Source organism: Apodemus sylvaticus, chromosome 22 (genome assembly GCF_947179515.1).
Source record: "Apodemus sylvaticus chromosome 22, mApoSyl1.1, whole genome shotgun sequence".
Lineage (NCBI taxonomy): Eukaryota > Metazoa > Chordata > Mammalia > Rodentia > Muridae > Apodemus > Apodemus sylvaticus.
In genome coordinates this window covers 14655291-14675283 of record NC_067493.1, presented here as the reverse complement: position 1 = coordinate 14675283, position 19993 = coordinate 14655291, and the positions used below count along the sequence as shown (strand labels likewise).

The following is a 19993-nucleotide window of genomic DNA, read 5'->3' as shown; positions in this document are numbered from 1 at the left end:
CAAATGTTTAAAAAAATAAAGAAAGAAATATGAATTTCCTGCTGGGTGTGATGTTGCACACCTTTAATCCCAGCACTTAGGAGAGAAAGAGAGGGAGGGAGACAGGCAGACAGAGGGACGGACAGACAGACAGATGGACAGACCGACAGAGAATTGGAGGGCTGCCTGCTCTACAAAGTGAGTTTCAGGCTATCCAAGGAGACCTTGTTTCAAAAAAAAAAAAAAGCATATATACAAATATGTGTGGGGTCTGTGTGTGTATGTGTGTGTGTACCTAACACATCAAAGAGAAGTGTGCCTTCACTTCTACTTGTGAGATAACACACATTTCCAGAAAAGCTTTGCTTATTTTTGTCTCCTCTTGTTGGTAAACTGGTGTGTGAGCATCAGAGCAGACAAGGGCTTGAGAGTTGACGGGGACCACTTTTATCTCTAAGCTGGGACTGATGGTGTAAAGGTGTGTGCGTGCTGGAGGGCACGGGCGTGAAAAGTCGGTGGTGGTGTGATTTCAGGGGGAGAGCATGGACAACTTCAACTGGGGAGTGCGCAGGCGCTCCCTGGACAGCCTGGACAAGTGTGACATGCAGATCCTGGAGGAGCGCCAACTCTCAAGAAGTACTCCCAGCCTAAATAAAATGAGCCACGAGGATTCAGATGAGTCATCAGAGGAGGAGGACCTCACAGCCAGCCAGATCCTGGAACATTCAGACCTTGTAAGTAGGGACTCTCCCACTGGAGCGTCGGGAAGCCTGGGGTTTGGTTTGCTTTTTTTGAATTAATTCAGGAGTTTTGTTTCCAGCTAACTTGACTCTGTATGGCTGCTGTCCTGAAATCTGACAGCTGGGGGGCCAGTCTCAGTGACCTCCTCTCTGTAGGGCACTGTAGGCAGCACTTGGTACCCTGAGGCCTGACTCATACCCGCTCGCCTACTACGGTGTTTGTGTGCTAATTACAACCAATGATGTATAGAACTTTACCTGTCAGCCGAGCACTGGGGAGCGATGGTGTTCTTCTGATAGGAACTTCCTGTTACATTTTCTTTGCTTTGCTTTCTAAACAGATCATGAACCTCTCCCCCTCTGAGGAGGCCAGTCCTATGGGGTTGCTGACCAGCGCCTGTGACTCCACCCCCGCAGACTCTCATTCCTTCAACGCCAGAATGGCAAACTTCGAAACTTCTTTGCCTGATATAAATAATCTGCAGATTTCAGAGGGGTCAAAGGTGAAGAGATTTGTGGAATTTCTATTGTAGTTCCCTTAAGGGGTTGGGGGGAAGACACACACACACACACACACACACAAAGTCCTGTTAAGAATTCGTAGAGGACTGTCCAAAGTGGAGGGGCTTTGTGCCTCCCTCTGGTGTTAGTGAAATGCCTGAAGCTCCTGCCCAGCCCTGTGCTCTGAAGTTGTTTTATGCTCACAGACTTGAGCAGACCTCCCTTTGGCGGAGAGATTCAGCCTGAGGCCTTTGTAAAATGAAATACTTGACTACTGACTGACTGAAAAAGAAAGCTGTGGAGAGAGACTGTTGTGGCTGCAAGAGTGTGGTGGATTTTATAAAACAATTCTCTAAGTGAGGTGTAGGAGTATGTGCACACTGGGGGAATTTTTCCACGCGTGGGAACCAATTAATACAATTTGCTCATTGAGTCAGTGCTCGCCTTTTGGCGAACAATAGGAATATTTAATGTCGATCACACAGAATTATGCCAAATTTGCATAAAACTCTCCTAGCTAGACTCCCTGAGGGGAAGAGTTATCTAATGCATATAATTTCCTTAGACAAAAAAAAAAAAAATCTTGTGGATAGTTCATTTAAGGTTTATTTTATCAAAATTCACAGAAAATATCCTGCCCATAAAACCATTCATTTGCATGCTGTAACCACAGGTATGACCTTTAGTGTAGAATTTTATTTCTTTATATTAGCGATACCAAAATAGTCTGTCACGGTTAGAATAGAATTAGTCATTCCTGATCTTGATTTTGGCTATAGTTTTGCAGCTTTGAAAGAGAAAAAAAAATTATGGTGTGTGTGTGTGTGTGTGTGTGTGTGTGTGTGTGTGTGTGTGTGTATGAGAGGGGGAGGGAGAGAGAAATACTGCTCTAGAGGAAAACTATAACACTTTCTAGATCATTATACAATATGCTGAAATCAAGAAACTCCTGAATGCTTTAAACCAATAGCAACCACTAAAGTGCGATTATCTAAAAATATTCGAGCTGAAAAGAATTATTTCTATGATTGCCCTAACTTAAAAGGAAGGATAAGAACTATACTTGGGATTCTTGGAGTTGGATCCTGTTTTGGCCAAAAAAAAAAAAAAAAAAAAAAAAAAAGCCCCGTGGACAAACTCTTGTTCTAAATTGAAAAATACTAGAACGTTAATCCCAAGATCAAGACATAAGTTAGATTTCTTGGGAAAAAACATCAGAAAATATGTGATGTTATTTCTCAGCATGAGTAGCCTCTCCATTTTTCCTTTAAATGCTGATGGATGGATGGATGGATGGATGGATGGATGGATAGATTAGAAATAATCTAATTCTTTCAATAAAATTGTATCTCGCTTTTAAAGACTCCTCTATTTTCTCGGGACCTAAATTCGGTGGTATTTGATATAGTTACGGTGTTAGAGAAAACATAGATTCATCTGTCGGAAATAGGCACCACCAAAGACATGAGCTGTCCTGACTCTCTAATATAGCATTAATATCCTGGCTCATTTCTCCTCATTAATCCTAAATTCAGAATACTGTAAACCAATGGTCAGATGTTAACCCGTGGTAAAGGGCTAAGTCACAGACATTTCCCCTTCACCTTGGCTTTATTTTTAAGATGACTCACAGAAGCACAGACGTGTGTTTCCTTCCTCTGCCTTTCTGAAGTGCAGCCCAGTTGCCTTCCTTCCTCTCATGGAACAGGCTGTTCTCCAGTTGACCCACACCCACCCCCACCCCCACCCCGACCCCGCCTCAGCTCAAACCCAGCCTCTTTTTCCATTTTGCTTTGAGTATCTCTTCCCTGCCTTTCACTGATCCAAGATCCGCCTTCTCTAGAACGGTTACTTGTTATTGTTTATTGCTCTGGGGTCAGATGTGAGGTGAGAGCATGCGGGTGGGTGATGGGTGCTTTCTGTATCAGAAAGCCTGTCACCACAGTATAATACTCAAAAGTTTTCCCTTTGAGGGTCTATTGTGCCATGCACTGATGTATTTATATTCTTGTCTTTATTAAAGGCATTTCCGATAGGAGAATAGGCCTGAACGTGCCTGTTTCTAAGGCATGGGCTGGAAAAAAATCAGAGTTAATCTGTGTCTGGCTTCTTTGTGGTTTTTGAAACTATAGTGGTCCTGTGAGGTGGGCCTCCAGAGACTGGTCCAGGCATTAGCATGGATAACATTTGTTCTGGGGGTGCCAGAGGCAAATAGCTTCTCTTCCAGCTCTAACTCTGATGGCCGACCTGACACTGAGCAAATACTTTGTGCACAGAGCACAGGTTGCTAACCTGTAAACATGGAAGCTAGGCAGGATAGGGGAGGTAGCTCTCTGACAATATCAAAGTGAGTGTTTTTATACACTCTGAACACAGATCAAATGTGACGATCTACAGAGCCCTTCGGGGATGTTTATGGAAGACACCAAAAGGAAGGGGATAGAGAAAGGATACTTAAGAGAATTTCTAAGCCCATTTCCCTCCGTCTCAGTATTTCATTTCTGCTTCATTGAATCCAGAATGTATATTCTCACACATCGGGGTTTAAAATTTTATTACTGCAGGCTGAAGCAGTCCCTGAAGAGGAGGACACCACCGTGCACGAAGATGATCTTTCAAGTTCCATCAACGAGCTCCCAGCGGCGTTTGAATGCAGTGACAGCTTTAGCCTGGATATGACTGAGGCGGAGGAAAAAGGCAATCGGGGCCTGGACCAGTACACTCTCGCCAGGCAAGACATCCCGGGGTGGGGGAAATGGTTGGCATGAGTATGGGCAGGGTACTGTGTGGCGTGCACGCCCCTCACTAGCTACATATCCTCACACTGCTGAGACCTCCTTGCCTGGCAGGACCTGGCTAAGATGCAATCATCCAACAAAAGCCAGTAAATAATTAAATAAATAAATAGATACAAAGATAAATAAATAATTTAAAAAAAAAAGAGGCCCTGGGGACACAAAGCTTTGAAGGTAAGATACGAGCTAAGCTGGAGAATAGACTCTTCCCGATTTAAAAGACGAGCAGCCGGCTCTTTACCAGCGGAACTCCTGCCCTCTGACTGAGTGTCTGGTGTGAGGCACGGTGGCCAGTGCCTCTGAAAGCCGTGACTTACATAGCACACAGAGAAGGCAGAGAGGTGGACACATCACACCATGCGTTGACTCGGCTTATGCCAGAGGCACCAATTACAATGCAGCTTGGATCGACTTTAGGAGAAAGTCGAGATGCTATACCTACGCTTATGAATACTGGAAAAGAGAGCTAAGACAAAGGCCCAGGCCACACAGAGGCTGTCTGACCATCCGAGGAGACAGCTGAGGGGATAGCACGGAAAGAGTGGGACCTTTTGTACCTTCCCGCCTTCTTTCCGGTCTAGCCTATTCACTTTGGTTTTGTTTTAAAAAAAAAAAAAAAAAAAAAAAGATCGATTGATTAATTTAATGTAAGTACGCTGTAACTGTCTTACAGACAGTCAGCAGAGGGCACCAGATCCCATTACAGATGGTTGTGAGTCACCATGTGGTTGCTGGGAATCGAACTCAGGACCTCTGGAAAAGCAGTCAGTGCTCTTAACCACTGAGCCATCTCTCCAGCCCCTGTTCACTGTTGTTCTCCATTCCTGTCCTGCCCTCCTCCTCTCAATATTCCCAGAGTTTGTGCACATGTATTCCTCGTCTATCTGCATCAGGGACAAGTTTGAAGAACCCAAAATTGGACTAGAGGGCTTTTGTTTGTTTGTTTTGGTTTTTTGTGTTTTTTTTTTTCTGGAATGCAGAGTGTGGAAGGGTGGTCAAGTGGTAACGTTGAGCTTGAGAACAGATGTTTCCTGTGAGGCCTGACCCCTGGGAGAGCAAGGGCTGCCTGAGGGCTGTGAGATGTAGAAGCCTGTGCAAAAGAATTAGAAACACCAGGCATGGCGGCGCACCCCTTGGATGCCAGCATTCAGGAGGCAGAGGCAGGTGTATCTGTGACTTTAAGGCTAGCCTGGTCTACATAGTGAGTTTCAGGTCACCACCCCCACCCAACCGAAAAAAAAAAATCTATTTCCTAGGAACCAAAAGATCCCAGAGACCTCTAGTAAAAACCAAATCCCTAGAAGGCCTTGGAAGGAAAGAAGGATGCACAGACCACCTCCTCAGGCTGGCATGCGAGTGCAGAACTCGTACAGCAGGTACCAGAGGCCGCCACCTTTTGATGGTCGTGGTGTCTATGTTTTCCAGCTTCGGAGAAGGTGACAGGGGTGTGTCTCCCCCTCCCTCGCCCTTCTTCTCGGCCATCCTCGCCGCCTTTCAGCCCGCTGCCTGCGATGATGCCGAGGAAGCCTGGCGTAGCCACATCAACCAGCTCATGTGCGACGCGGATGGCTCCTGCGCTGTGTACACATTTCATGTGTTCTCCTCCCTGTTTAAGGTATGGGCTCACGGGGCGCCTTGAAGATAGCCGATGGCTGTGGGTATCACAAGGGCTTGTCTCTCCAGGCCAACGGTCCTCTGCCTTCCCAGTGCAGAGACCCTTAAACATAGTTCCTCGTGTTGTGGTGACCCCAGCCATAAAATTATTTCGTTGCTTCCTCTATTTTATTTTTTTAATTTTTAATTTTTTTGGTTTTTCGAGACAAGGTTTCTCTGTGGCTGTCCTGGAACTCACCCTGTAGACCAGGCTGGCTTCGAACTCAGAAATCCGCCTGCCTCTGCCTCCCAAGTGATGGGATCAAAGGCGTGCGCCACCACTGCCTTGCTCATCACTATTTCATAACTGTCCTTTTGCGACTGCTGTGAATCATAATGTAAATAACTGATATGTAGGATATCTGATGTGAGATCCCTAAAGGGGTCACCACCCACTGGTTGAGGATTGCTGCTTCTAGGGTATGTAATTATTGTTTCCTAGGATTTTATCCATCCTTTATTTGGGGTGGGGGGGTTGGAGACAGGGTTTCTCTGTGTAGCCCTGGCTGTCCTGGAACTCACCCTATAGACCAGGCTGGCCTTGAACTCAGAAATCCACCTACCTCTCCCTCCCAGAGTGCTGGGATTACAGGCGTGTGCCACCACCTCCCGGCTTCCATGGCTCTTTTTTAATTGTATTATTTCTTGTCTTGATTGATTGGTTTGTTCAGTTTTAGTCCTTTGTATATTCCTCTTTCAGATTTGATATTGATCAGATGTATAGCTGGCAAAGACTCTCCCAGTCTGGGGGCTTAGCCTGCCCTTGGTTGTTTCCTTAGCTATGCAGAAGCTTTTTAGTTTTGTGAGGTCCCACTTGCCAATGGTTGGCTCCTGAGCCAATATTATCCTACCCAGAAAGGCCTTTCCTCGAAGATCTAGTCTTCTAGGGTACTGCCTGTGTTCCCAGCCGTCACTCTCAGCATGCTGGCTTTCACATTAATGCCGTTGGTCCATTTGGAGTGGATTTTGTGTGCAGGGTGATAGAGGTTTAATTTCAATCTCCTGCATGAGGACCTCTAGTTCTCCCAGCAGCATTTGTTGATATTTCCTTTGGGCATATGCTGCCGGGTGGCATAGCTGCAGCTCTGTATGGGATACAGCTCAAAATCTGGACCAGTAATCCCTGTGCATTGTTCTTCTGCTCAGATCACCTTGGCTATCTGAGCTCTTCTCGGTTTCCATATGGATTTTAGTATTTCTTTGCTAAAAGTGTTTTCATTTCTGGTTTTCTGGGAGAATTTTTGAGATCTCTTATATATCTCTTACCATATGATCTACAACTAGGGATGGTTTTGACTATTTCTTCTCCTATTCATATCCCCTCAGTTTTCTTCTTTGGTTATATTGCTCTGGCTAGTGCTTCAAGCACTGTGTTAAAAGGACTGGGGACAGCCGGGCGGTGGTGGCACACACCTGTAATCCCAGCACTCTGGGAGGCAGAGGCTGGTGGATTTCTGAGTTCGAGGCCAGCCTGGTCTACAGAGTGAGTTCCAGGACAGCCAGGGCTATACAGAGAACCCTGTCTCGAAAAAACCAAATCCAAAAAACCAAAAAAAAAAAAAAAAAAAAAAAAAAAAAGGGACTGGGGACAGGCGGTGGCCCTGTCTCCTTCCTAATGTTAATGGCATGACCTTGAGTTTTTCTCCATTGAGGATGATGCTGCCTGTGGGTTTGTCATATATAGCTTTTATTGTGTTGCAGTGTGCTCTTACTGGATCCCCTGGGACTGTGCACCAGGACTCATACTGGGGACCTCTACAAGAGACCCTTGCATATTCTCTTAACTGCTGAGTCATCTCTCTAACCCCACTTTTTGGTTTGGTTTGGTTTGGTTCGGTTCGGTTCGGTTCGGTTCGGTTTGGGTTTGGTTTTGGTTTTGGTTTTGAGACATTTCATGTAACATGGCTGGCCTTGAATTCCTGATCTTGTCTCTGCTTCCTAAGTCTTTGATTACAGATTTGCATCACCATGCCCCAAATTATTTTAAACTTCTGTATGCCCCTCCCCCAGTTGAGCTTGCCCTTTGTGAATGATCCCTCTTCTGCCTTGCAGAATATTCAGAAGAGGTTCTGCTTCCTAACCTGTGATGCAGCCAGTTACCTTGGAGATAACCTCCGGGGAATCGGGTCCAAATTTGTCAGCTCTTCCCAGATGCTTACCTCCTGCTCTGAGTGCCCCACCCTGTTCGTGGATGCGGAGACGGTGAGTATCCCTGGCCTGCTTAGCAGGGTGGTATGTTCGTTCGTGGATAGATTTGTTATTATAGTGTGTGTGTGTGTGTGTATGAGCACATGTGAGTGCATGTGCGTGTGCATGTGTGTGTGCATACACATGCTCATGAGGATGCACACTTGCTCATGTGTGTAGGTCAGAGGACAACTTTAGAGACTTCATTCTCTCCTTCCACTAATGGATTCCAGGGATCAAACTCAGGTCCTCTCATTAGCCCATTTTTAAAAACACTTTCAAAGCTGTGAGCAGAATAGAATTGTCACATGACTCTTACAGGTCCCTAGGTCAGCAGATTAATTAGTGAGCATTACCTTCTGGGCCAAGGCTTTTGAGAGAATTAGGAACAGCCTACCCCTGGTCTCCTTCCGTCTCCTCAGCCTGTCTCCTGAGTTGTTCTGACTTAGTCATATGATTGTATGACTCTCACAGAGCTCGCGTGGGAGCTTCTGACTGATTATCAGGACATGATTTTATGAAGAAAACTTTGCGACACTGCCTTGAATTTTTCTTCTCTGGACACAGCCTCCCAAATTCTCAGGTTTATGCTCAACTATACGAGGCAGCAAAGTCAGTCTTTCCCACAGCCTGATTGGCCTCTCAGCAAGGAATGCAATATGAAAGATAATTTCATCTTAAATTATTTTAAATGCAAATTAAATACAAAATTAGTTTACAGATCTCTCTGGAGGTCTGTCCACCATAACAAAACAGGAAATATCACTGATCCTGATAAAAGAGTCATACACTAACTGGGTATCACATCTTAATGCTGATTTCCAGTGGAAGGCTTAGATTTTAAACTAGTTTCCAGTTCCAGCTGTAGCCAAAGTGAAGCCAAGTTCATCCCTTACTTCTCCATCCCCTTCTTTTCTGTCTGTACACTAGACCTTCCTGTTGGTGTTGCCGTCCGTCTTTAAAGCAAACTGTTTTCCTGTCTTTAGCTCCTTTCCTGTGGGCTCCTGGACAAGCTCAAGTTCAGTGTGCTGGAGCTGCAGGAGTATTTGGATACGTACAACAACAGGAAAGAGGCCACACTCTCGGTAAGCCTGTGTTTCTGTGCGTGGCAGCTAGTTACAACCGCAAGTGCGCAGCCATGAGAGGGGTGTGTGTGTGTGTGTGTGTGTGTGTGTGTGTGTGTGTGTGTGTGAATATGTGAGTATATGTGTATATGTATGAGTGTATGTGTATATGTGTGCGCATATATGAATATGTGAGTATGAGTATGTGTATTACCAGTTCCTACTTCAGAGTGACAGAACAACATATAATACTGGTTATAGCCAAATACATGTGAGCTTGGTCAAAAGGCCAAGAGGTTCCAAACAGAACCAAGGAAAGAACAATCAGTGTTTAGCTTTCAACTCACCCCCACTAAGGTCCCCACCGAGAAATCAGCACATACATTTTGTATCTGTTCCATATGTCCCTCAAAATGCATTAGAACTAGTTTCTTGGCCTGGAGAGATGGCTCAGTGGTTAAGAGTACTCACTGTTCTTCCAGAGGTCCTGAGTTCAAATCCCAGCAACCACATGGTGGCTCACAGCCATCTGTAATGGGATCTGATGCCCTCTTCTGGGCTGTCTGAAGAGAATGACAGTGTACTCATATAAATAAAATAAATCTTAAAAAACAACAACAACAACAACAAAAAACAAACAAGCATTAGTTTCCTTTATCCAAGATTTTAATAATCTTGGTCTGTGATAAAAACCATGACCAGAAGTAACTTGGATTAGAGAAGGGCTTGGTTGATCTTAGAGGTCATCATGAAGGGAAATCAGGGTAAAAACCTGGAGGTAAGAACTGAAGCAGAAGCCATGGAGGAGTGCTACTTACTCCTGGCTTGTTTCCCACAGCTTCCTCAGCCTGCTTTCTTACATCACCCAGAACCACCTACCTAGCTTGGCCACCGCCCACAGTGAACTGGCCCACCCCATATTAATCACTAGTTAAGAAAATGTCCCATAGACCTGCCAGCAGATCGGTCTGATGGACTGGATTTCTCAGCTGAGATTCCCTCCAAGTTATGTCTAGGTTTGTGTCAAGTTGACCCAAAAAAAAAAAACCCAAAAAACAAAAAACAAAACAAAACAACAAAAAAAACCAAAACAAAAACAAAAAAAAAAAAATCCTAACCAGTGCCCCTCCTTCTCATGTTAGCCTCCCACAGATCCTCCCAGCTGCTGACCGCTCTGAGCAGTTTTCTCTCCCTGTCCTCATGTCTTTGTCCTTGCTTGGTCCTAGCTGTTCTAGATGTTCACGATAGATCTAGAAGCCATTCCATGCAAACCACCTGCTTTCTGACAGAGAGAAGCCCAGAGACTCAGGCAGTCAGCTGTAAAAAAATGTGACAAGGTGCATGTATGACACCTATTTATATCTGTGTCAGTGTGTATGTGTGACACCCATTGTATCTATGACCAGGTGTGCATATACCACCTATTGTATCTATGACAAGGTGTGCATATGACACCTATTGTACCTATGACGAGGTGTGCATATGATACCTATTGTACCTATGACGAGGTGTGCATATGATACCTATTGTACCTATGACGAGGTGTGCATATGACTCCTATTGTACCTATGACGAGGTGTGCATATGACACCTATTGTACCTATGACAAGGTGTGCATATGACACCTATTGTACCTATGACAAGGTGTGCATATGACACCTATTGTACCTATGACACCTATTGTACCTATGACGAGGTGTACATATGACACCTATTGTACCTATGACACCTATTGTATCTATGACGAGGTATACATATGACACTTACTTTTATCTATGTCCTGCAATGAAATTCTCCAGACACTGTGATAAAGAATATGGATTTTGAAGTCAGATGGACTTCAGTTCAAATCAGAGCTCAGTTGCTATCTGTTATTGGTCATCTGATAATATCTCACTGGCAAATTACTGTGAAGCTATGAGTTATGACAATCATAAAAACTGTCATGTCATGAGTCCATTCTGTGTGGCTGACAGCTTACTTGGTTGCAGATTTTCCCTGCTGCTACTGCTGCTGTTATGTTCACATTTTTTGGTTTTTTTCAAGAAAAGGTTTCTCTGTGTAGCCCTGGCTGGCCTGGAACTCACTCTGTAGACCAGGCTGGCCTCGAACTCAGAGATCTGCCTGCCTCTGCTGGAATTCTGTTATTATTTTTACCTCCCATGAGCTTTCTGAGGGAAAAAGTTCTGAGACTCTGCCATAACTCCCCTGTCTCTTATTTCTGTGGCTCGCCACCTACCTATATTCCCCAGGTTCTCTGCTGTCAGCTGTCAGGGCAATCCTCTCTCTCTGGCTGGTGAAGCGAGTTAACCTGTTGGTGTCAGGTGGGAATTTCAGGGCTCACTGTGTTGTGCCCGAAGAGCCCATTTCACACCTGTGTTAGTACTACCCACATGCTTATGTGGGTCCCCACCAGAATGGCTGAGCCGTGGCTGTAACGGTCTTTCTTCCAGGGCCTGTCCCTTGGCAGCCTCCTGATCACAATGGAGAAGTAGGTACGCAGCTAGGCCAGAATATTCTCGCCTATGAGAAGTGTCGGTCCTATCTCCTAATCTCGGCTGTATGAAATTATTCTAACCATATAAGTATTTATTTTCACTCATAGCTAAATCAGGAATGATCTAGTTTTAAAAACAAAAACAAAAAAACAACAACAATAAAAAAAACCAAAAAACTCAAGACCAGGCTGGCCTTAAATACAAAGAGATCTGCCTGCTTTTGTCTCCCAAGTGCTAGGATTAAAGGCATATACTACATCTGGTCATGAAATTTTGTTTTAAGGGACAGGAGAGATGGCTTAGCAGTTTAGAGCACTGGCTGCAGTTGCAGAGGACCAGGTGTGGTTCCCAGGAACCAAATGATGGCTCACAAGCACCTGTAACGCTGAGCCCAGAAAATCTAGGCATATCAGAAAAATACACACACACACACACACACACACACACACACACACACACACACACACGTAAATCTTACAAAGAAATTGTGAGCCTATGGCAGGTATTTCAATTTCAGCAAATCTTTAACCATTCAAGTTTCCTTTCCTAAACGTCATTCCAGCAAACTTGTATTTACTCTCGTTAGAAGCCTGATCAGGTCTTCCCAACACACCGCACGATTTAACCGTTCTCAGGACATCTGTGGATCTACCCATGTCCCATCTCTCTTTTTCTTGACAACAGTGGCTTGCCAACTGTAAGGCAACATTTGCAGGCGGCTCGAGAGATGGCGTGATTACCTGCCAGCCTGGGGACTCGGAGGAAAAGGTAATGAACGCTTGTTAAGAGTATGTCTTTCTTGTAGTCTGGCTCTGGGTTGGTTTTGAGCCCCACAAGAAGCATGGAGCTTGAGAAAGGAAGAAGAGGAAGAAGCCGCCTTCCACGTTCACATGATACCAATAGGGGAAGGCAGCGCATCTGTGCTGTGCATGGTGGTGTGTGCACCCATACTGTGCATGGTGGTGTGTGCACCCATACCGTGCATGGTTGTGTGTGCACCCATACCGTGCATGGTTGTGTGTTCACCCATACCGTGAATGGTTGTATATTGATGGGACTGGGGAACTTTTGATTTCTCCTTTCTGGAAAAACAGTGACATCAGACTAACCTTTTTGCCAGATGCTGTTAAATTGTGCTAATCACTTCCTAATGAACGTTTCTTAATCCAGAATATGAAATCACATTCTGCCATTCCTTGCTGGACTGCTTAGTTCCTTCAGTGAAACAGTTCATTGAAGTAAAGGAAAGTTGTCCATTGACTTTTCCCCCCAAACACTGCTAAAAAGATTTTCCCAGTTAGAACAGCCCTAAGTACATACCGCATACCGGCAGCTGATTACGTCTATGTTATATGATACAGGACCCTGGGAAGAAGGCTGACAGAAAACTATTCATTCCACAATTAGGCTTTAAGCGCCTCCTACTTGGGTTTAATGGTTCCACCAGAGGCTCTGCCCTGCTCTTGTCAGGGAGACAGATGACAGTCAGGACATCGCTGAGGCATAATAGCCTGTGGTAAGAAAAGTGAGCTGTTAACACACACAGCAGAGCTAAGGCATCAGACAGCGTGTGGCCCTGGGAAGGCTTCATAGTTGACATGTGCGACAGAAGTGATCTCAAATGTGAACTAGAGGTAACTGGAAGCGGGTAAGGATGAAAGGCTTGTGTAAAGGTCCTGAGGCAGAAGGGGCCGTAATGATGGTCTAAGAACTGAAGAGAGGCCACATGACCAACACGTGAAAAGAGGCAAGGCAAACCTGAGACACTTCCTCAGATATCGCAGAAGCCTTGGCTAGCCGCAGGTTCCAGACAAACTGAGGGGGGCGGGCGGGGACACGATCCAGTCTATGCGCAGCAGGCGTCACGCCAGAATTACATCGTCAGTGAGAAGAAGGCCTTCCAGATCACGCACCCTCCTATACAAGAAGCAGGCTGCACCGATGTATAAAGAGCCCTGTAAGGTTTGGGGTGACATTTTTCCACCTGACACCAGTAATCCAATACCACTTTGGTCACTGTCACCAAACAAGTTCAAAGTGCTAAGAGCTGAATATGCCACAGCCCTGCCCCTCCCTCCGTAAGCCCTGGGGTAAGTGACCAGAAAAGCAACTGTAAGGCTGAGAAATCTTAGGCAGGATTATAGGAAGCAACTTCTGCTCTTTCTGAGAACACATTTCAGTCTTCAGTTTCCTGGGACTTTTGTTTTGTTTTTAAGACACAGTTTCTCTGTGTAGCCCTGGCTATCCTGGAACTCACTCTGCAGACCAAACTGTTCTTGAACTCACAGAGATTTACCTGCCTCTGTCTCCCCAGTGCTGGGATTAAAGCCATGCGTCGCCACTGTCCTGCACATTTCTAGAGAGTTTTGTTTTGTTTTGTTTTGTTTTTTGAGATAGGGTTTCTCTGTATAGCCCTGGAAGTCCTGGAACTCATTCTGTAGACCAGGCTAGCCTCAACTCAGAAATCCGTCTGCCCCTGCCTCCTAAGTGCTTGGACTAAACGTGTGCACCACCACTGCCCAGGTTTTTTGGGGGGGATTTTTTTAAGATTTATTTATTTATTATATGTATGTGCACTGTAGCTGTCTTCAGACACATCAAAAGAGGACATCAGATCTCATTACAGATGGTTGTGAGCCACCACGTGGTTGCTGGAATTTGTTTTTCTTTTTTTGTTTTGTTTTGTTTTGGATTTGGTTTTTTCAAGACAGGGCTTCTTTGTGTAGCCCTGGCTGTCCTAGAACTCACTCTGTAGACCAGGCTGGCCTCAAACTCAGAAATTTGCCTGCCTCTGCCTCCCAGAGTGCTGAGATTACGGGCGTGGGCCACCACTGCCTGGCTGGTTGCTGGGATTTGAACTCAGGACCTCTGTAAGAGCAGTCAGTGCTCTTAACCACTGAGCCATCTCTCCAGCTTCCAGGTTAGACCTTACAATAAGCACGAGCGTAGCCCAGTTTATAGTAGAGCTTGTATACAATGTATAAAAATGACTAGTTACCTGAGCATTGACTCTGTTATCAAATCCCATTACACCCCAAAATAAAGATTCAGTTGGAGGAATATATTAATACATTACAGACTTATATTAGGAATATGGGTTGAAACCAAACCTCTGATCCGTTTGTTGAGTGCTAGCCCTACAGGTAAGTGGGAACTAAAGCTAGATCAACCCACTTTCGTTTTTTTGTTTTGTTTTTTTTTCGAGACAGGGTTTCTCTGTGTAGCCCTGGCTGTCCCGGAACTCACTCTGTAGACCAGGCTGGCCTCGAACTCAGAATTCTGCCTCCCAAGTGCTGGGATTAAAGGCGTGCGCCACGCCCGGCTCATCCCACTTTCAAATACACTCATTTTGCTATTTGACTTCTCCGTAGGTCTTTGTTTCTACTTCTTGGCTTCCATTCACCGTTTGTCCTCATACCCCCCCCCCCCCCCCCCCGCAGCACTTCCAGCTCACTGCGCACGCGCGCGGCGCGCGCGCGCCGCGCGCGCTGCGCGCGCGCGCGCGCACACACACACACATAGGGACATCATAGTTTATGCACACAATCTAAGGAGGCTCTAATGTTGCAGGTGATGTCACATCAGGGAACGGCCCCTGTGCATGTGACCTCCCTTACCTGAACCATGGTTGTGTGGCTCCTGGTACTTGTTGCTCCTCCTCTCTTTTTTCTTGTGTCTTTTACTAAAGAAAGATTAGAAGATGGAGTTCATCTTCAGTCACTCAGTTCGGTGCGGCAGCTCTCGGTATACAGTAAAGGCTTGGGAATAAAAAGGGGGGGTTACTTTCAGGTACTGTGTGCAATGACCTCATTTTGCCCCTTTACAACTGTCCTGATTTGCTCCTCTTGCTATGCTGAACACCGTGACTAAAAACAACTTGGGAGGCGAGGGATTATCTCACCTCACATCACTGAGCAGCTACAAGGCAGGAACTGGAGGCAGGAGCCAAAGATGAGAGCATGGGGGAATGCTGCTTACTGGCTTGCTCCCCACAGCCTGCCTTCTTATAAAACAGAGGACCAACCACCCTGCCTAGGGATGGTACCACCCACAGTGGGCTGGGCCATCCCACATCAATCAAGAAAATTACCCATAGACTTGTCCACACACCGGACTGTAGGCAATTCCCAACTCAGGGTTCCCTCCTCTCCGGTGACTCTGGTTTACGTCAAGTTGAAAAAACAACAAAACAAACAACCCAAAACCCTTGCCAGCAAAGCTACATCCCTCTGCAAGAAGGAATATTTCATTGTGCATTTGAGTCAAGCTGAAGCTGAGTGGGGAGCTGCAAATGCCGTATTCCATCTCTCCAAGTTGTCCCTAAGCTACTCTTAGAGGCAGAAGCACATATAGGGGTGGGGGGAAGACTGATTGTGGGGTTAGGGAAAAACGGGGGGAAGCAGCATCTAGTCTGATGCCTTTAACCTGCTGCTGGCAAAACCAACTAGGTCTGCCCCAGTTGGCACTAGCATGGACTTTAAGATACCCTGCTGGTTCATGGACACGGTGGTCACCAGGGAACTTGGGCCATAACTGGTTGTCTGGGGAAGATGCTTTTAATCTCATGTATGTAATCATTCTGGAGCCTTAGGCCAGTTATATTCCTGGTGACTATATATTAGTTAGCAGTTTTCTAGGGTGAGATACAGAATACGCTAAATAGCACAGAGAACAGGTGAGCATTTGTCTTGCAAGATCATTTCTGTCCATGTGCACATACTGTTCTGCTTCCTGGTGTTTGGGGATTGTCTCCCAATCCCTGCCTTCACCAGTCAAGACAGAAAAAGCCCTGTTATGACTGGCAGTTTCTCATCTATTAAAAACCGGTTCCCACTGGTCCCTCTGTTCTAGAGTAGCTCCCCCTGGTGGTTGAAGCTCACGTAAACTTAGGTCAAGAAGCTGAAACTCCTGCCACCTCTGGTCTCTCCTGGCAATATTTTCTTTTCTTTTTTAAATTATTTATTTAAAAAATAAATTTTTTAAAACTATTTTTTTAAATTATTTATTTATTATATGTAAATACACTGTAGCTGTCTTCAGACACACCAGAAGAGGGCATCAGATCTCATTACGGATGGTTGTGAGCCACCATGTGGTTGCTGGGACTTGAACTCAGGACCTCTGGAAGAGCAGACAGTGCTCTTAACTGCTGAGCCATCTCTCCAGCCCCATCCTGGCAATATTTTCAACCTCCACCCTGTAAAGTAGCAGACACTGTTTACCTCTCTGGCTCTGTAAAAGCATCCCCACAAGAGCTGAAGGTGTGTTGCTTGTTAGAATGTATTTCCTTGACATACTCACATGCAAATTGTATTTGACTCTGGGTGCATTCAAGCATAAGAATCTACACTCAGCGCATCTTGTCCTCAAATCATCATTCCAACTATTAGGACCTTTCTTCTGCAAAAACACTCTGCTGTTTTTCCTGTCTCGATACAGCACAGGAATATGGGCTGCCACCCATGACCTAATACTAGTTAAACAAGTTAAATGTTGAACCAGGCTGTTCTCCAATCAGATTGAAGCCCACTAAATCTCAGCCTTCGGATCTGGTCCACCTGTCTGTCTTCCAAAAGCAAATCTTCACTCCCATCCTGGCTAAAGTTGTGTCTGCTAGGATTTAAAAATAGTAAATACCTCAAGATGTAGTACCTTTATCACAGGCTTTGAGGTTTTTTAACTTTGAAAGATATTCATGAACAAGATTGGAAAAAAAGAACTTTTTTTCCTTCTGGACAAACAAAATGGCCATCAACTGAGGATGTAGACTGTTGGTAGTGACTTGCCGAGCCTGTGCAAAGCCTTGGGTTCAATCTGCAGCACTGCAGAAATTAAAAATAACAAAAAGCAGGAAAGAGGGAAGGAAGGGAGGGATGAATGGTAGTTGTCACTGCATCATACCCGATTAGTATTAAGAGGTAAGTGTCTAGCATTCCTGCCTGCTTAAATGTCATGCACTCACATGCTAAGACACAAAGAATTTCATCAGTAGCCTAAGCTGCATTCTATATAGAATCTAAACTCTATCCCTTTTAGCTCACACATGTGACTTTCAGCCATGCATGCCTATAAGTACATCACTCAGGATCCAGAGGCAGGGGGATTAAAAATCTCAAGTCCAAGGCTGTCTTCAAACTTGCAGCAGTCTTCCTGCCTCAGCCTCCCAGAGTGATGGGCCCACAGTCACATTCCACTATGCCTGCTTCTGTTCTGTGATTTGCAAACTCCCTGCAAATTTGCAAACTTTCTTCAGTTGTTTAGGATTTCTTCTTAGCATCTGGATTCTTGCCACTCCCTACACACACACACACACACACACACACACACACACACACACACACCAGGTTCCACCCCCACCCAGCCCCACCCAGCCAGTTTAGATAACACATTTCCAAATTCAAGCTTACATCAAAAGCTTTTGGGGAAATTTCTAAAATCCTTGGGGCCATATAAAGCAATCACATCCATCCCCGCGGCGTGGTCAAAAGGACCTTAAGTTGCCCGAGTACAGATACATTTAAAATGACTTCTAATGGGATATAAAACATGTTTTAAAACATGGATATAAGGAAAACCCAAGCCCAAGATAAAAGGAAGGATTGTCATGTTCCATGAACCAGTCCCTTAGAAAGGCAGCGTTACTATCTTCTTGAAACCCTAAATGCAAATGAGGTTCCAGTCTGCAGCCTAGTGAAGGAATCCAAGAGGACAAAGGCCACAAAAGCTGCTGCTACTAGCCCACCTAAGAAGGGGAGATCAGGAGGAGCGCCAGGCACGGCTCAGAGTTGGCCCTCACCCAGCCAACACACAGTTGTGCCCTAAGAGCTGAGTGGGAGAACCTGGTGACAGTCCTCAGGACCAAGCCCATCTAGCATTGAAAACCCATCTGCCTTCACTGACCAGAGACGTCACGTCGGTCTCGATGAGCTGCTTGGATTGGTGTTGCTTTGGAGTCTTCAGTGCTGGGCTGTGCTGGGCTGGAGGGACGGCTCAGTGGGTAAAAGCACTGGCTGCCTTTGCAGAGGACCGGGTTTCATTCTCAGCACCCATACCAGGTGGCTCACAGCTGCCTGTAACGCCGGCTCTAGGGTGTTCTGACACCTCTGGCCTCTGAAAGTGTGTGCACATAACCCTATACATATACACACATACATACATGCACACATACATGCATACATACACACACAGACATGAGCACACATATATACAGCTAAAAGTAATTTTCAGAAACTGGCCCTATGCACCTAATCTGATAGTACATTTTATGTCAGCACTTGTAGACATGATGTTTTCCAGTGCCTTGGCCATATATAATGTATAACACAGGCTTTAAGGTGTTTCTCTTTCAAAGCTTTTAGAGAGGTTTGTGACCAGAATCAACAACAACAACAAAAAAAAAAAAAACCAACTCAGTAAATTTACAATCATTGCACACCTATCATGGCCATGTCATGGTTATAATAAGTGGAGGGAGAGACCAGGAATCAGAGGTGGGTTCTAGCATCTGAGGCCACTGGGGATGAGTTGACAGTTGTGTTAGTCACTGGCGGTGTCTTTAAATACACTACAGTAAACTGATAGCCCAAAAGTTTGGGGTTCTTTTTTTTAAAGAATTTTCCATGCCAAGGATTACAAAGGGAGTAAGATAGGTCCTTAACTATTTTGAAAGTTCAGAACCAAGCTATATGGACTCAAAATTGGAATTAATAAAGCTGATGTTTAGGTGAGGGGCTGAGTTAGTGTCTTACTATAAGCCAAGGTTGGCCCCAAACTCTGTCATCCTGTGTCAACCTCCAGAGTCCCGGAGCTACGAATGTACTCCACAAGGCCTGGTCTAAACCAGGATTTTGAAAAAAAATTTAAATATTTCCTTCAGACTGTAGTATCCCCTTCCCATCTACCAAAAACTTCTATGAACTGATTCTTTTTACAATGTCATCGGTGACATTTAAGAAATGGTAAGCCAAGTGGTGGTGGCGCACACCTGTAATCCCAGCACTCTGGGAGGCAGAGGCAGGCGGATTTCTGAGTTCGAGGCCAGCCTGGTCTACAGAGTGAGTACCAGGACAGCCAGGGCTACACAGAGAAACCCTGTTCAAAAAAAAAAAAAAAAAAAAGGTAGCTGAACATAACATATACTTGGTAAATAATTTTCAATATCTTAAGTTAATACCCAGTTCTGGATTGCTTTGAGGAATTATTTAGCAGATAAAAATAACTATAAAGAATTTTTTTTTTGGTTCATAAGTGTGATGATCAGGTATTCACACATTGCGATACATGTTCCTCCCACAGACCTTGTTACAATATTAGCAATTATGTGTGAGAAAACCATCCTCATAAATAATAAATCAAAAATAAAGTGCATGGAAATACTTACCATGCTGTGTGCTTGTTTGGGAGTATGCATCGTTTACTTCTTTGAGGTAGCATTATCTAACAGCCTCCTACTGCACCTCTCAGTCTGAGGGATAGAAAGCATCAGTGATTGGGAGCTTGCCCTGCTCTTGCCTAAGGCCTGGGTTTAGTTCCCAGCATGAATGTTGGGTGACTCACAGCTGCTTTTAACTCCTGCT

At 45.1% G+C, this 19993-nt stretch overlaps 1 protein-coding gene and 1 non-coding gene across 3 annotated transcripts in view; both read left to right on the top strand.

The window, feature by feature from the left end:
• The window catches only part of Fry (FRY microtubule binding protein), a 393490-nt gene that overhangs the window by 367965 nt on the left and 5532 nt on the right, over positions 1–19993 (top strand). For both annotated transcript variants that reach the window (XM_052168890.1, XM_052168888.1), the window contains 7 exons: positions 513–713; positions 1061–1222; positions 3785–3951; positions 5441–5630; positions 7721–7870; positions 8842–8940; positions 12102–12185. In XM_052168890.1, coding sequence (XP_052024850.1) covers positions 513–713; positions 1061–1222; positions 3785–3951; positions 5441–5630; positions 7721–7870; positions 8842–8940; positions 12102–12185 — 1053 coding nt within the window. The remainder of the gene's footprint in view (positions 1–512; positions 714–1060; positions 1223–3784; positions 3952–5440; positions 5631–7720; positions 7871–8841; positions 8941–12101; positions 12186–19993) is intronic.
• Positions 19645–19747, top strand: LOC127673421 (small nucleolar RNA U13). The gene has a single exon (XR_007975160.1). It is a non-coding gene; the product is annotated as a small nucleolar RNA U13 (small nucleolar RNA).